The 17,923-nt window shown below is 38.7% G+C and overlaps 1 protein-coding gene across 4 annotated transcripts in view; it reads right to left on the bottom strand.

Moving 5' to 3' along the window:
- Window positions 1-1,259: 1,259 nt before the first annotated feature.
- The window catches only part of zdhhc9 (zinc finger DHHC-type palmitoyltransferase 9), a 34,976-nt gene continuing 18,312 nt past the window's right edge, over window positions 1,260-17,923 (bottom strand). For 3 of the 4 annotated variants that reach the window (XM_044363146.1, XM_044363142.1, XM_044363143.1), the window contains 7 exons: window positions 14,142-14,300; window positions 11,266-11,403; window positions 10,770-10,818; window positions 9,922-10,024; window positions 4,741-4,844; window positions 4,318-4,426; window positions 1,260-2,696 (listed from right to left, as the gene is read on the bottom strand). In XM_044363146.1, the coding sequence (XP_044219081.1) occupies window positions 2,496-2,696; window positions 4,318-4,426; window positions 4,741-4,844; window positions 9,922-10,024; window positions 10,770-10,818; window positions 11,266-11,403; window positions 14,142-14,300 (863 nt within the window). In that variant the 3' untranslated portion in view covers window positions 1,260-2,495. The remainder of the gene's footprint in view (window positions 2,697-4,317; window positions 4,427-4,740; window positions 4,845-9,921; window positions 10,025-10,769; window positions 10,819-11,265; window positions 11,404-14,141; window positions 14,301-17,923) is intronic. The other variant, XM_044363145.1, reaches the window with a different exon arrangement.

Raw genomic sequence — 17,923 nt, 5'->3', positions numbered from 1 at the left:
TAACATCATTTAAATACTAAGAATTTGCTTGACTTTCCCTTGTTTTTCTTTGCGTTCCCCTCCAGCGATGTCTGTGACCAAAACAAAAATAAACTTGCTCCACAGTAAAGGCTGTGGTCTGTCTGAAATACACAGATGTGTGAAAAGAAGGGATCAAAATCTCTCTCTCTCTCTCTCTCTCTCTCTCTCTCTTTCTGTTTCTGCCTCGGCTTTATTCTCTGCGATAATTAGCCTGCCACAGACGGCTGCCGTGGAAGCTGCCTCGGCCTTGGGCGTTGGAATAACTGTCACAGCAAAGATGCAAAGAAAAGGAGAAGGAAGAGTGAAACATGAGAGACATTTTTATAGAGGGAGGAAGAGAAGAGGACTCTGGGGAAGATCAGCTCGAGTGTGATTTGCAGGAGGAGGTGATCTAGCTCACAGGCAGAATAATTAACTCTGGCTGCACTTAACTCTTCAAAAAACTGAAAAAAAAAAAAAAAACGAAAACCTTGCTGCTATCTTTCCTCCTCAGCCGAGAGGGTTTCAGTACATCTATACCTGCTTAAAGTATGTACAGTTCAACAATGGCTTTGCGTAGTTTTTGCTTCTTTTTCAGTGGTTCCCAACCTTTAAACGCAGCATCGTCTAATTGCGACCCCTCATTAAAGGCTGCATATGCCTACCAGCTGAGAGCACTTCAACCACAGAGGGATTTTTAGCTTTTCAGAGGAAAATTCACAGTAATTCACAAGAAAAGAGTACAAATTAACACAAATTTAAAAAAGAAAAAAAAGGACATAATTGTGTAGCAGAACTCTACTTTCATCTCCTGTTAAAAGTAATAGTTTAAAAAGACATTTATTTCCATGCTAAGAGTTAAATAAGAAGATTGATAAATGTAAAAGGTCAAGAGATTATTAAAGGGAATAGTCTGACATTTTGGGAAATACACTTATTTGCTTTCTTGCTGAAAGTTAGATGTGAAGATCGATATCACTCACAGGTCTGTGCAAGAAATATGAAGCTAGGCAGTTAGCTTAGCTTAGCATAAAGACGGAAAGCAGGGAGAAACACCTAGCCTAGCTACGAAATGTACAGGAACGACAGGTAGTTCAAACACATAACTCCATGTAAAACCACAAGTTATTGTTTTTACGTTTCAGTTTTTGTACACAAGATATAACGTGTTAATTGGTGAGCTTTAGAGGTGCTAGCTTATTGCCCCTGTTTCCAGTCTTTATGCTAAGCTAAGCAATTGTTAATTACAGATAAGAGTGGTATCAATCTCCTCATCTAACTCTCAGCAAGAAAACAAATAAGCGTTTTTCCCAAAATGTCGAGCTATTTTTTAATCATCTCTTGACCTCTTTGATTTATCTTACAATCCCGTGTGTGGGTCCCCACCTCAAGGTTGGGAACCACTGCGCTAGTTAGAGTATAAACGTTAGCGTTGCTCATTTAACACTGTATCTATGGTTTGAACGGATTCAAAGGGCGTCTCTGCTCTCTGTTGGTTGACCTCAGTTGCATGTGATAGTGCAACTGTTATGATAAGGCACTGTTACTACTAGTGTCTACGATCATCAGAAGTCAGGTCTTGTCTCGCACACACACCGGGACTCTGGCGAAGCGTCTCCTGGACACAAGACTTTAACTGTACTTAAAGCAATTTCATCCGTTTCAGAGTGCCGACGTCACACTTCATCCTTGATGATATATAAAATGGAAGGACAGGCGTTTGGTCTGGGTGAGATCGCTTTAAAAAAAGGATGCACGTAACAACAGTACTGAATGCAGCAATATCAGACAAGGTAGATTTTTTTACTTGCCAGGAAGGAGCCTTTAGGATATCTCAGCTACGGATTTGCATGTCCTCCCCCTGCCTGGACGTCATGTGTACTACAACATCTTTTTACAGGTGTAACCCTTCTATCCACACTCCTCACAAAGCTGCTTCTCATGATTTGCATAGGGCATGTAATGTGTGCACAACTGAAAAACTGACCGTACTGTATGTATGAAGTTTTATACATGTCCAGAAGTAATATTGTCTTTGCCAGACACTTGCTTAGAGTATATTTGCACTGGCCTCTCACAATTAAATGTCATTATGCGATTTTAAATAAAGAAGAAAGCAGTACTGACAATCAGAGCGAGCCCGCAGGTGACCTGCAGGGATGTCTTTCACTTGGAGTTTGTTTTTTTTTTTCTGCAGTTGTCCCAGCAGCTTCTCCCCCCGTGTGTCTTTTCCATGCAGTGTTCAGGAGACAGAGGAAGCTGCTGACTTTGCATTAAATCACGACCCCTCTCCCTGTCAGTCAAATAGCTCTGCAGCTACCGGTGAGGAGAGAAGAGGAAGAGGAGGAGCTGCAGCAGAAACTCCGCTCCTCTGGTGGAATGTAGGGCAGGAGTCGCCCGCACAGTTATCAGACATTGATTATTAATGTTCCAGTTTGTGACTGAGCAGGATGCCGGGGGGAGTGGCCACGTACGAAGCCGCCCCCCTCATGCGTCTAATGGGTCTTGTTGGTGATGGATGCCTCTGCGTCAGTCTCGGGTGAAGCCAGAGGTGGGAGCTTGGAAGCAGGAGGCTGCTCCTCTTTGGGGGAGGAGCTCTTCTCTGCTGAGGCAGCAATGCTCGGCTTGGCATCGTCAGGTGTGTGCTCGTTAGGGATGAGTGGAGCTGTGGTTTTCTGTAGGCAGAGGACAGGACGCTGAAAAGATGCAAATGCAATAAGAGCCACTGATTCAACCTGAACTGCAGCAAATGTGTCACAGTGTGTGAAAACATGCATGCAACACGGAGCTGAGAGTGTGTTTGTGTCTGGTCCCATCAGCACCTTCAGCTCTGATTTTCTTCAGAGATTCAAACAGTATAGTTATAAATAGTATTCAGTCTGGTTATCAGACTCATTTGTGCTAAACTGTGTTGATGATATCTGGTAGGACAGAACTTTAATAACCAACTGATTAAACATCAGCAAATCCAGGTAGCTAAAGATGATAATAGTAGCCCAGGTGGGTGGTACTCTAGTAGAATTATTTATACTTTAATGACATTTCATGTAAGTAAAAGTACAAGTTACTTAGTTTCTTTTCAGAATTGTATAGAAGTTAAACTGGACATATTTAATGTTAAAAATTAGAGAAATTTAAAAAAAATAATAAAGCGCACAAAATAAAAAGATTACTTTTCTCTTCCTTAACTAGAAGTGACTCCACAAGATCATCCATTTCATTCACAGTTTCTGATGCTCAACATGTGACCAACATGTGCTCCGTAATACAGCTGCAACGATTAGTTGATTGACAGAAAATTAGCTGGTTATCAAAATAGTTGCTGTTAAATCGTTTTGAATCATTTTTAAAGACAAAAATTCTCTGATTCCAGCTTCTCAAATGTGAATATTTTTTTATGGTTTGTTTAGTCGACATTTGATGATGTCACCTTTGGCTTTAGGAAACAGTGATCAATATTTTTCACCATTTTCTAGACGTTTTATAGACCAAGTGACTAATCAAATAAAGAAATAATCAAATTGAGAAAATAAGCTATAAATAAGCATTAGTTGCAGCCCTACTCTGTAATGCACGTCACTTTAAATGCACGGAAGTACAATATATCAGAATTAACTTAATAAGGACCTAAATTTAAAATTACGGCTTTAAAAGAAAGTACTGAAAGTGGTAGAGGTCTGCTACTCAGATGCAGTAACAGATGAAAACTATTTAGCTATCAAACCCTATCAAAAGCTATCAAATTTGATAAATCAACAGTGACTAGATTTTCTATAGCTACTATAATTCTTGATGTGTTGTTCTTAATAATATGAAGTTCTGCATTAACTACGCAGCAGTTTAACAGTTTAATATCAACATAATCTGTTAGCAGCACCTCGTATTTATATATTAATACAAAAAAGTATTCACAGCACAAACATGGCTAATGTAGCGATTATCTTAACAGATCAGAGCAGAAAATATTAAATTAGCTGAACAGTTATCAGTGAGTGCATAATGGCAACTATGTAAAAAGGCACAAAATGGCTGCACATCCATGTGTCACAAAATGGATTATCAATGTCACTTCAATAAGAGAAGTGCTCTCCACAGTACTTCACCCACACACATACACACACAAACACTCCCCAACGCTCTCTTTAATTGGTTTAGACTCTGTTTTATGTCTGCTCTGTATTCACTATTCTGTGCTTTGCATGCTGGATGCACTTTAGAGCTGGAGTCAGAGAGCTGTGTGAAGGGGGATGGTACGATATACACGTGTGTGTGTGTGTGTGTGTGTGTGTGTGTGTGCGCGCGCGCTCCTTGGCTCACCGTGGTTTGTGGCACTGGGTTGCTGCTGCTGGAGGAGGAAGATGAGGGTGCAGCAGACGTTGCGGAAGCAGACGAATCCTCCTGCATCAGTCCTCGTCTGTCTAAGACACTAGAGAGCGAGACAAGGCGATCAGTCACTAAGTGCATCCTGCTCGTTACTCACCAGAATGAGGTGAAGGAGAGGGATAAGTCTAATCTATCACAGGAAATGATACAGAACTCATTGATAACGGTAGGAAGAAAGCCAAAGATATAAAACTTAACACAGGAACTAACGTCAGGTTCCCATTTAAATCAGACATTTAATACATAACAAATTAACCTCTTTCTGTGTGACTGTGGGGTTCAGTGAGTAGAAACATGTTTTTTTTCTTTCTACCACACAAACACTGCAGTTCTCAAACAGAGCAGTTCAGATGTTACCTCGGGTACGTCGGCCCACAGAGCACCTCACAGCAGTTTTTGATGATGTTCTTGTGGCTGTATGGGTTCTGCACTCTGTTCTTTCCCGACCAGGATCCTTTGATCTGTCAAAAACAAAATGAATGAACAACCATCATTGAAACAGTGTCATCAAAACCACTGACCAACATCCAAACCACATCGAGACCCTGCCAGCAATCCCAATTTGCTTACAATCCTGCTAAACAGAGCGAACTGCTCAGTTCTCTTTCGAAAATAACTTCTCTGGGCTTATACCTTATTCAAAAGCATAGTTCCATTTTTAGATGTTATTCCCACAGGCTTGGGTTTGACCCATTAAAAAGGATCTTGTCAGGGATTTAATAATTCCTGGTTTAATAGGAACTCTATGTGCCTGCGGGTGCGAACAAGCAGCGCAGCAACTGCAGATTAAAACTGCTTTAATAATTCATTGAAAAATCTGAGAAATTGTACAAAGGATTCCCCAAGAAATAAATAAAATTTTCCTACACTGCACTGCACCGTATATAGTCACTCAGTCCTATGCATTATTTGGCACATAACAGAGGAACATTTTAACCCCTTAGCACCCAGCATTCTTCTTTTCCCTGAAGCAGCTTGGTTGGAGAAAAAAGATAATATTATTCCACATTGTCTGACAGTTTCACATATTGTGTTATATTGTTAGAACCAGTGGTGGAAAGTAATGAAGTACATTTACTCAAGTACGGTATTGAGCTACTTGTACTTTACTTGAGTATTTCCATTTGATGCTACTTTATACTTCCACTCCACCACATTTCTGAGGGAAATATTGTACTTTCAACTCCACTACATATATTTAACAACTTTAGTTACTTTTCAGATGAAGATTGGACACAATGGATAATATAACAAGCTTTTAAAATACAACACATTGTTAAAGATGAAACCAGTGGTTTCCAACCTTTATGGCTTTTGACGTCTTACAAAAAGCAGTGTGTAGTCGGGGTCACATTTCAGATGTCTATGAGCTGTTAACAGCTCCACCAAATAGTGATTTTTCCCTCTAAACTTCTCACATGGTTTCATTTCAATAAATGTTCGAATGATCCAATATTTCACTAAAAATCAATGATTAAAGAAAAAAATCTGATACAGATTTGTGTATCAAAACTTAAGTTTTTTCTTCTTTCCTCTCACATTAATCATTTCACGACCCTTCAGATTTATCTGGTGACCCTTTGGAGGGGCCCCACCCCAAGGTTGGAAACCACTGGACTAAACTTGTAAACTGTATATAAAGTAGTTGAAACTAGCTCCAGCTCCAGCAGCTACAACAGTAACATGCTGCTTACACACTGATGCTTCAGTATTAATAATCTAATGATGTCATATATAATAATATATCAGTCAGAGGGACCAAACCAATACTTTTACTGCAATACATTAACTACATTTTGCTGATAATACTTATGTGCTTTTACTTCAGTAGGATTTTTCATGCAGGACTTTTACTTCAGTAAAGTATCCGAATATTTCTTCCACCACTGTTTAGGACAAAGAATTGTGAAACATTTTATTAAACTTCTTATTTTGGTTGTAATTCTGCTACTGTATGTATTAAGTGTTTTACTCATTTGATTAATGTGCACTGTCCACTTTAAATAAATAAACAATAAATTCTGTAACAGCTTGTTCCAGCTACATAGTGTTTTCAAATACAAACTTATTTTTCTGTGGCTGCATGTTTATATTCCAAATGCCTTGTGCGTCATTTTATACACATTCCCCACAAATTCAACCACATATTCATTTCTTATCTTTTGAAACTCTGGGAAATTTTGAGTGTGTTTGAACAATGTTTGGCTCCACGGCACGACTTTGTACTGACTGACCAACTAGCAAAGGTTGAAAAAAAAAACAAAAAAAACAAAAACTGAGCACTAGAGGGAAAAAAAAAAACTGATTTATTTTGGTTGCTGCAGATGTAGGTCAACAGCCTGCACATTAGGTACCTCAGTACCGCATGCCTGTGTGGTTGGAGACACAACTGACAGAGCATGTGTCATCCTGTGGGAGACCAGAGCAGCTACAACACTCAAGGTGCCTTCTCTTGTTCGCCCTTATTCCACTGTTTCTATCTTCCTCTCTCTCTCTCTCTCTCTCTCTCACTTTCCCTCCTCTTCCTCTCACCCACAGCCGTGTTTTTGGCAGCCTGCCCAGCCCCTGCAGGTATCAATGCATCTATTATTAGGCCAATCACAGATATTGAAACGGCCGGGCTGACAGCCATTGTTTCAACTCCTATAGCAACATTACACTGTAGGTGCACATTGCAGAGCTTCATTACTGATTAAATGAAAAAAATGAGGCCAGCCATCCCAGAGGAAGGAAAAAAAGGGAATAATAAATTAATCATTACAACAAAGTATGAGTGCACTCTCTTGCTTTCAGCCATCTAGAACCTCCCACCAACACCAGCGCTGCTCCTGCTTCTTGTCTGAGCCTCTGCAGTCAGATGTAGGTTAACAAAGCCTCCGATAAAGTATACACACTGTTAACGGTAGTATACATAGACATATAAATGACTCCCTCTGTGGATTCATCCACCTGCATCACCATCATCTGCTTTACATCATCCTGAATATGTGTGTCTGATGGTTGTGATTAAATAATGACTCAATGGTAAATGTGCTCCAGCAATCAATACTTCTTTTTCCCTCATTAAGCCTCAGAAGCTTCTTCTAAATGCAGCTGACAAGTCATGAGTCAGAAACCAGCTGCTCTGTTTTGTTCCCACTTCAGTTCAATTCAGTCATCACTAGTGGTGGAAGAAGTACTCAGATCTTTTACTTTGTTAAAAGTAGCAATACTACAATGAAAAAATACTCAATTACAAGCATTTAAGTATTGTCAGCAAAATATAGTTTAAGTATCAAAATTAAAATTACTCATTATGCAAAATGGCCCAATTTAGAGTGTTATATTTATCATACATGTATATTTATATTAATATAAACATAAATAGGTAGAGCTCACACTGTACACTGTATACTGTTGAGTAGTCTAATCTATAACAATGCATATATATAACAAACTGATCATGTGTTTTACATATAAAATACTGATCTGAAAAGAGACTAGTAACTATAGCTGTGAAATAAATGTAGTGGTGTAAAAATTACTCTGAAATGAAGTAGAGTAGACACACTGCTTATTATAAGACGTCAAAAGCCACAAAGGTTGCAAACCACTGGTTTCATCTTTAACAATGTGTTGTATTTTAAAAGCTTGTTGTATTATCCATTGTGTCCAATCTTCATCTGAAAAGCTGTTAAAAAAATGTAGTGGAGTAGAAAGTACAATATTTCCCTCTGAAATGGAAGTATAAAGTAGCATCAAATGGAAATACTCAAGTAAAGTACCTCAAAATTGAACTTAAGGACAGTACTTGAGTAAATGTACTTTGTTACATTCGACCACTGATCGTCACTTTAACAAAACTATCAGCTGTTCATGCATATTTTTAAACCTTCAGACTGTTGGCCTGCTGGTGAGCAGAGATGAATCCGACTGCTGTTTTTAGCATTCAAAGTATTTAGCAGCCAATTTGTCATATGGCTCAAACTGCTGCTGCTGTATTGGCCACATTTCTCTTGTTAAGAGATTTCTGGTCTCAGTGCGGCTGAACTGGATAAAAATAGGTTGAATTGCAAGAAAAAAGATTCATCAAAAGCGTCAACTCTCTGCTTTTATTACTTCATATGAGATCTGATCAGAAAAAAGGAAGACTAAAGAAATCTCACTGCAGTTATAAATAGACAATCTAGCTTGTGTTTTCACAGTCTCGATTTTCCTTTTATTTAACTTCAAGGCAGTTTTTTTCCCCTATTTGCTTTACTTTAGTTTACAATATGTCTATCTTGTTTAACAAGCTACAGTTCACCAGCCCTCTGTCCTTCAGCTCTGAATGTGGTGGTGCCGTTGTCAAGGAAACAGCTCTGTGCTCTTAGAAATGGTGGTGTTTACACCCCGCTGATGTATGTTTATCTTTCCAGCCACGTGAAGCCAGGCTGCCTGATCACAACATTTACTGACATATTCTTAAAACTACACTTAATCTTCACTATGAGCTCATTTTTAACCCTTAGTCTTCACAAAAACGTTCACCTTAAACACACATCTAAACTCTCAAATTAACAGTCTTAATCTGTGAAGACTGGAAAAATATCTGCACTTTGGAGAATTTTATTCATGTTTTTATCTTTGTTTTTTAATCTACATTTAGCTCTAACTAAATGTAAATGTACATTTACACCTGTTCTGTTTAGTTCAATTAAGACTGAAGCATCTACTTCTTGAGTTTAGATAGTTTGGGTAAAAACTGGTGGTGAAAGCAAAAGTGAGCACCAATCAGAAGTGCACAAAGTCTTGAATATGTACAGTTGGTCTCTTTTTCCCCTATTTATACTGAATCACATCATGTGTCTGGGATAGCTAACACAAAAAAGCTAAGTATAAATGCAACCAAGAGGCTTAAGAGATGGGTTAAAATCCCAAAATCTCTGTAAAATCTCTCTTTATAGATAGTTGTGGTTGTAAATAAACTGCTAAAGTTATTCTTCTGGTGTTTTTGACGGTTAACAAAATGCTTTACCATCAAACCTTACGTACTGTATTAGGATCTACACTGGTTTGCATGTAATCAAGGAAAAACGAGGATTAATGCTATCAGTGTAAAAAGGGTAAAGGAAAAGTAGATGAAAGTGTGTTAAATTGCATCTGTATTTTATCCAGATATGAGACAATTGAAATGACCAGTGTAGACGGGGTCAAGGTAGAAACTCAATATGGACCACTTGAAGTCTTACTTGATACTTGAATATATTCAAATGTGTATCTAAATGGAGCATTACTTTAGAATTTTTAGTCACTTTTAATAAACTAAATTGATGATAAAACTGTCACAGAAAACTGATGGATGAGTTGCCTGTGAGTCTATGTTTTCACAAGTCATGGTTCATTAGTGTAAAAACAGAAACTTAAACAAACTAGATGCAAAGCAACTCGCAGTATGAATCATACCCGAGAAAACAAACTGTAAACGTGATGACACCGTGAATCTCTAGTTATGTGCAGTTTGAATGGATTAATCGACACAGAACACGTTTAATTGAATATGCAGTAAGGTGAACTCACGTCCTCATTGGTGGTCTGGTTGAGAGAGATCAGGTAGGTGTGGAAGCCGGTCAAACCCACCACTGACCACAAGGTGAAGAAACACACCAACACCTCCAGCACAGTAAACTCCAGTTAAGAAAACAGCAACATATGTTTTCTGCCTGACACGCGGTCGCTGAACAAACAGTAGACAGCAGGTGACGACAAAATGGCGGACAATTACATAACATGATCGAAGCACTGATAGTCCAAAAAAAGAACCAAATGTACCAAAGTTTGTCTTTTTTCTTTAAAAAGAGTAAGCAAGCTTCCTAAACTCCAATAATGATCAGAATGGAGCCGCTAACGTTAGCCAAAACTCTGATAGCATCCAAAACTAGCTTCCATATAACAGGGAAATACTATACAGTGAATGTAGGCTACTGGTTGTGAACAGGGATTTTTTAACGTAACCTATAACCCTACAAACTAATGGCTAAGCTAGTTAGTTACAGCAGTTTACATTAGAGCAGATAAACACACAGAATTAATTCTTTACACTTTTGCTTTGTTTTTGTTTTTGAAAAAGAAGGGCTTTAAAAAAAGACACCTTCCAAACTCTTTAAATGCATCTGTAGTATCTCTCTTACATCTCCATGCATCAACATGTTATGAAATCCAAAGCCTGACAGACCTGATGTATTAGTTATGGTTGCTAAGCTACGATTGGACAATCGTTCAGGGGAAGGTTTGACAAACGGTCAATTTGGGTATCATAGTTGAAATGTATCTTCTACCTTGTTTTTTTTTTTAGATTTTCTATTCTAGGCAAATCTGGCAAACGTAGCATACACAGCTGGTTTTGTGGTTAGAGGTTAAAAGGATATGTTCCAGGTGTTTCCTTCAAAGTGTTCAAAAAGCCATTATCCACTGAACCTGTGAAGAGAGCCACACAGAGAGAGGTTAAAAAAGAGAAGATAGACTTCCTAAAAATCCCCACTGCTTTCCGTCTTTTTACTCTACTAAAAATGCTCCATTATGACTTATTACAGCAGAATTAAGATAACAAGCCCAGAGCTAATTATCCTGACTAGAAACACGCGGGTTTCCTCGTCTCTCTTTCCTCTTGCCGTCTGCGTAGGGCAGAACAAGGATGCAGGAGGACGTACATGAAAGAGGAATCATGTCAAGCTGTCAGTTGCCGTTGCGTGTCGTGTCACGCTCCAGGAAGCGCCTGGCCTGAATTAGGTCATATTTCCAAGCACATGTGCATGTGTTTGCATATATTATGTTTGGCTGCTAGTGAGCTTGTGTCAGAGGCCGTCCTTCCTGTTTTGTCACATTCTTTCAGCATTCTCCAATCTGACTCCACAGGATACTCACGCATGACCACGTGGACGATGTCAAAGGTGAAGATATAGATGGTGAGCAGGGAGAGAGACAGGGTGAACAGGTAGAAGTATCGGTAGTTCCTCTTGCCCACACAGTTGCCCACCCATGGACAGTGGTGATCAAAACGATCTGAGGGAAAGACAAAAAAAGGTCATGATCGTGATAATATGTAAAATGTACGGCAGGCTGCACACCAACTTTCTCAGTAAGTTGACATTACACTTTTGGAAATCAAACGAGTGTTAAAAATACGCCACTATCAGCTTCACTTATTTTCTCTCAAACATCGATTTGTGCGTCAGTTTCTGTAAACCTGTCGTCTAAATATAGCGATCGCTTCCTCTCTGCCTCTCCTCTTCTATCATTTGGAGGAGAGCCAGATGAAAGCAGGGCAGGGTCAGACAAACAACAGAGGTAAACATCTTGCTTTACACTTTTCTCTGCAGCGAGCACTCCCTGGATGGAGTTTCACGTCAATATACAGTAAACATCGAGGCACAAATGCAAGATGTGGAGGGCCTTCTAGATATAAGGTCAAAATAAATGGATCATTTTTAAATCTAAAGAGCAGCGGCACATTTTCTGTCCTTTTCACTCTGTATTCCAGTACTTTGGGTTTGGCATGAAATGACAACCAAGGTTTCATTGCTGACTCTCGGGTTTAAGGGTCTTTGAGGGTGTTCACATCCATATTGGGTTAATTGGGGTTTTCAGACATAGTTTAAACTCATTTCAACACTAATTACCAGAAATTCACTTGATAAGAACTAGTTCATATGATGTCGTTTGGACCCACCTGAAACGAGTTCTTACTGTATGGCTCAACTATGTTTGTTGATTTGTGCTTTAAGTTATGTAGTTGCTTTATTTTTAGTCTTTCATTCTGTTTTTATTGCCTGATTTTGTTCTGTAGAGCAGTTTGGTCAACTTGTGTTGTTTTTAAATGTGCTTTATAAATAAATGTGACTTGATTTGACTTGACTTGTCCAACTACATCTCAAAAGAGGGCTGAAAAACCAAGATGAGATGCAATAATCGTTTAAATACGGGGTTAACGGCACACACTATCTGACACTCCTTACTGGAGGGCATCATGGTGTTGCACTTAGAAGTGCCAGAGATAGTTGTGTAAAGAATGAAAAATAAAATAGCTTTCAAACCCTGCTTACTTTCTCACCTCTGCACGCCTGGCCAGTCACTGCGTGAAGTGGGTGTGAATGTCAGACTGTTGGTTTCAGAAAGTTACAGAAATTCTCGGACACAGACCAACAATTTCCGACATCAGAAAGGTGTGAAAGGACCATCTTACAAGCACTTCTCTTGAAGCATGCTGACACCTTACATATACTCAAGTACTCTACTAAATATAACTCTGAGGTAGTTGTACTCGAGTACTTTTTACTACTTCTTCACCTTCATGGCATTTCAGAAGGAATTATTGTACCATTTACACTACATTTATTTGGCAGCTTGTTTCCTGTTACTTTGTATCTTAACATTATAAAAACCTATAATGATCACATAAAATACAAAAATTGTTTAAATTTAATCATATAACTCAACAGTATATAAAATAGCAAGAATTAACTCCTCCTCAGCCGACTAAAACATTGACTTTTACTTGAGTAAAATTTACTTGACTTTACTTGGAGTTTCTTGTTAGTACCTTGTGCAGAGGCAGGCAAGAAGACGGATGCTAGCAAGTAAACATGGATGTAAACAATGCAGGTTTTAAACTTTTAATTAAAAAAAAAAAAAAAAAAAATCAGCTTTGCAAGTGTTTTATGAGGAAGGAAATGTGTCCAACATGTTTATTAGAGCACAAAGGAAACACACATACAGTTTGGTGAGAAACTCTGAATGTAAAAAGAAACTTTGTTTACAAGAAAAGTAAGTTAAGGATATGAAGACTTCAACCACTACCCAATATTTATATCAACACCCTCAAATTAAATCTGAAAATTAGCACTTTACCCTCATAGTCACTATTTTGTTTAAAATCCAAAAGTGCTGGAGAACATCACAAATTTTAAAAAAGTGTCTCTGTCCAAACTACCGTGTGCGTCTGACATCTCATAATATATTAACCACAAATGTCTCCGGGTATAAACAAATAAAATCTATGAAATGGTTTGGCTGTTTTTTGGGGTTTTTTTATTATGCTGCATATTCTGTCAGAGACTTTCAGCACAATAAAAGACTGAGGTTGAGGAAGTAAGTATAAGACTGCAGTAAAAGAGGGACTGAGGCATGCTGCTGTGTCATGCTTGGACTATGTGTGTGTGTGTGTGTGTGTGTGTGTGTTTCTACAGCAGGTGGACACAGACAAACCAGTGTTCACAGTGACCGAGCGTTTATTCCCTCACTGAGCCTCCACTGTCTCCTCTCATATCATCTATGAGTCTACGCTCCCTTCAAATGCATTCCTCAATCAGCAGCAGCTAAATGACTGCAGCTCTGCAGGGTGAAGAGATGACACAGCTACACACACACACACACACACACACACACATCACAACACACATCACACACACACAGTTCAAACAGCCTTCAAACCTCAAAGTACAACACATAAAGTTTGTTTCAGTTTTCCAAAGCTTTTGCACTCCGTCTGATTAGTCTAACATTTATTTATAAAGTTATGATTTTTAAATAATTTCATCACTTTGACAAATGAATGCAGAGAAGAAATTGAGGTCGAGGCTTCAGTAATAATCATCACACCAGCAAGCTATTTTTCTCACTTATATAAACATTACTCACCTTTCTATTCCTGAAAAACTGAAATAGACTGATATCAACGAGCTTTATTCTCACTCTGTAAAGCCTTTGATCGAACTGACGGCCAATCAGAGACGATTACTTACCGACACAGTTGTCACAGATACTGCAGTGAGACGCGCGAGGCGGCCGGAAGATCTTGCAGGTGTAACAATATTTGAGCTTCACGATCTGGTTGTTGATCTGAACGTTGCGGATCCGAGGTGGGGGTCGCTGCCCTGCGGGGACGTTCCCATTGGCAGCCTCTGTGAAAACACAAACACCACAAACTATGACCCCAAACATCACAAATTAACACGTCTTTGACACCGTCTTCACACAGAATTTGCATTATTAGTTTCACAAAAGTACAAGCCTCTACATGTCCTCGCAATATTTGTGTTCACCTGCTGTATATTTTCCTTAAGCAGGCAGTGAGAAATGTGAGATTCAGGTGACAAGGACAAGAAAAAAATAAGGCATAAATCTGAACAGCTGAACCTTGAGAACGTCAGTGAATGACAACATCGGCTCAATATGGTATTTATGATGCTGTATTTATGTGTTATCACTGCTGAGGTTTTTATTATGAACACTATAATGCAGCATATCTCGCTCTGTTAGGGCATCCACTAACCTTCGTAACACTGAAATGACCGTATTTCACATCTTTTATATGAGACATTCACTTTTCTTGGGAATTCAGATGCTTCTAATTATGTTGCATAGCAGGAGCTGAGAGGTTGGAGAGGCAGGCTAATGACCAGAAGGTTGTCGGCTGAAATATCTCAGGAGTGTAACTGTTAAGAGAGAAATCTTCCATTAACATGCTGCACAGAGTAGGTGTGAATGTGGAGTTGATGGAAAAAGAGCGACTTTCTCTGGATAAATTAAGATATTTGTGGAAATTAAACTATCTCGGCTGGAAAGAATATTCTGAAATGAGGAGAGGAAGATTCTGCATTAACTAAATTACGTATTTCTCATTCTCTCATTCTGAAAAACAAAATAGTTTCTGCTGTAAATTTACAAGCTTATATTAAGACCATCCATTAAAGATAAATGTGGTGAAATTTATTTTTTCCTGACAGCACAAAATATTGGCAGTTATCATTTTACAAAATGTTGGATTAGTAGCTTTTGGGATAAACCAGCAGAGAATAAAAATAATGACTCATCACTCACAGGAAGTGATGCCACTCCCTCGGGTAGGAAAGCTCGGTCTGACGGTGGCATTATATATTCCAAGAGGATGCCTCTCCTTGTATTAGCATTCTCCCTCGGGACAAGTCGCTAGCAGGCTGAAGGGACAGAGCACTGAGGCTGTGGCGGCTTTATCAACATGTCTGCCTCAGATGAGAATGAGCTCTGGATCTCAGATAACCACACCTGCCTCCTCTATTATCTTTAACCCTAACATTAAAAAACATGCTGGATAATAGCTTTAAGTGTAGGATGGAAGTTGTTCAACTAAGTGCATCCTTTAAGCTGCTGCAGTACATGTTACTCCCTTGGTCACGTGACCCAGTTTAGTGTTTGAGTGATGAATGTTTGGAGGTTTGCTGGCATATGTTAGGCGCTGTGTAAAAAAGGAAACCAAAAAAGGACAGTAAAAGAAAAGTAGGCTCTATCTATCAGTGACAAGTTTTGCAGACTAGGTGTCAAGCAAGGTCAGGGCTTGTTTTATGTTTGTGTGACATAATAGTAGTGTGAGATTAGGGTGAGCCTATGGTCCATTTCCTATCATTTGTATCAACAAATTCTACAGTATATACACATACATAACTGAAGAGACGGATTGACCTTGACCTATTTTTTTAATGTCTATCATCTGATCATAATTCCAGTAATTCAGATTTAAAATTGGCCTGTTTATGCTGGTTTATAAAGCAAAAAATATGGATAGTGTGCGTATCAAACCCTGGTTGTATACAGGTGCAGGACAAAGAGCAGCAACAAAACAAAAGGAGAGGCCGTCTGGACACTGAAATTTACCATCTACCAAGTCTTAATTAATGTTTCGACCTGCAAAATCAAATTCCAAAAACCAAATTTCATCATGCAAACAGTCTTTTTTTTTTAATGCTGTTTCACATAGATTACTGATGCAAACAAAACTCACTAACATCGGAAAATATCAATAAGTGAGTTAGTCTGTGTATTAAACACAGTGTAATCAATCAGTTTGGGAGTGATAGTGGGTTCAAATCCTGCATCTTAAACTGTGTTGGTGAAGGATCTAAATCAGAGATTGTAGCTTTAGCTAAAGATGAATTTATGGTGTAAAAGCTATACATACTGTATGGTTATAGTTATAAAATATTTCAAAACCCTGCTTATTTTATGACCATTAAATAAACTCAATGATACTAACAGACCTGAATGGATATAATTAATGTGTAGTTAATTTGCTTTATCAAATAAAAATGTTGGAACAATTAGACAACTGGTCTATTGATAGAAAATTAATCACCAACAACTATGATAATCTGGTAATTGTTAAAGTAATTTATTTACAGGAAATATTTCAAATATTTGCTGGCTAAAGCTTCTGAAATGTGAGGACTTGCTGCTTTTCTCCATTTTATATCACTGTAACTAAACATTGTTGGGTTTCAGATTGTTGGTCAGACAAAACAAGCTATTTGAAGGAGTCTTCCTTCAAGTCTGGGACATTTTATAGACTAAATGATCAATCAACACATTTATCCATAATGAAAATAATCATTAGTAGTGATTATTCCAATAGTATTTCCTAATATGGGCTAAATATAGAAGCTACATTCCCCATCAGGGTCATCACAAGAGCAGTTAAACCATTAGACCACCAAGCTATTGTCATGAGTCATGTGGTATGAGTCACAGTCATGACGAGAGAAGCGCTGGCGGCCAGTTTGCCATTCTCAGAGGACCAAGTGCCTCAGCCCGGCTTTTACAGCCGTCCTCTGTCATGAGCTGAGACCAGTCTCCACCCATGCCTGTTGTCTGGAGCGAGAGAGCACGAGTGCTGGCCGAAGGACACCGTGAATCTTTAACAGAGACAAAGAGTAAACACTGAACAGCCACACAGGCAGGGAGGGAGTGGAAGAGGCAGGCAGGGCTGTTGCAGAAATATTGCAGAATAGCTTATTTCTCCGGATATACAGAGAGTCTGGACAGCCTGCGGAGTGGACATGAGAAATACAAAAGGCTTGTTTGGAAAGGCTTTGTTGTCATTACTGATAAACAGCGTGTAGTTTGTTTTGGGTAATGAGACAACAGGAGCCTTTGTAATGAAAGAGTGTTACAGACTGAGCTCTACATCCACAGATGAGCAGACTCACCCTTTAGTAACATAAAACATAGAGAACATGAATAAACCAACAGGGCTGCTCAGTGCTTAACTAGCATATATGATGAAGTATTTATGCCAACAAAATACTTTCACTTGAGCTACTTTCACGTATGTGCCATCCACATGTCTGGCCATATACAGACAACTGGGCTGAATACGACTACCTGGATGTTTATGATGGAACAGCACATACATACACTGTATTTGTCGTGTTGACCTAGCATTTGAATGGATGCAGATAAGAGACTGGTGCCTGGTGGCATTATCAGTACTGACTGTAAATAATAGCTATGCATATTTCAAGGTGTGGTGCTGAACTGCAGTCACATTAGAAGAAGCCACGCTTTTCTGCTTTTATCAACATTTTTTTTTTTTCCTGGCATATCTGGAAAATTACAAACTCTACAAATGCTTCCTCACCAAGCATTCTTCAGATTCATGTAGCCTTAGTACAGTTCAAATGCAGGTCAAATCTCAAGGTTTATAAAGAGGCAAAATATTTCATGTAAAATTGCTTGGTGGGAAATGTTAAGAGCTGCAATGTTTAGTGAATCG

The sequence above is a fragment of the Thunnus albacares genome, chromosome 10 (genome assembly GCF_914725855.1).
Source record: "Thunnus albacares chromosome 10, fThuAlb1.1, whole genome shotgun sequence".
Taxonomy (NCBI): domain Eukaryota; kingdom Metazoa; phylum Chordata; class Actinopteri; order Scombriformes; family Scombridae; genus Thunnus; species Thunnus albacares.
This window is presented reverse-complemented; position numbering and strand designations above follow the sequence as displayed.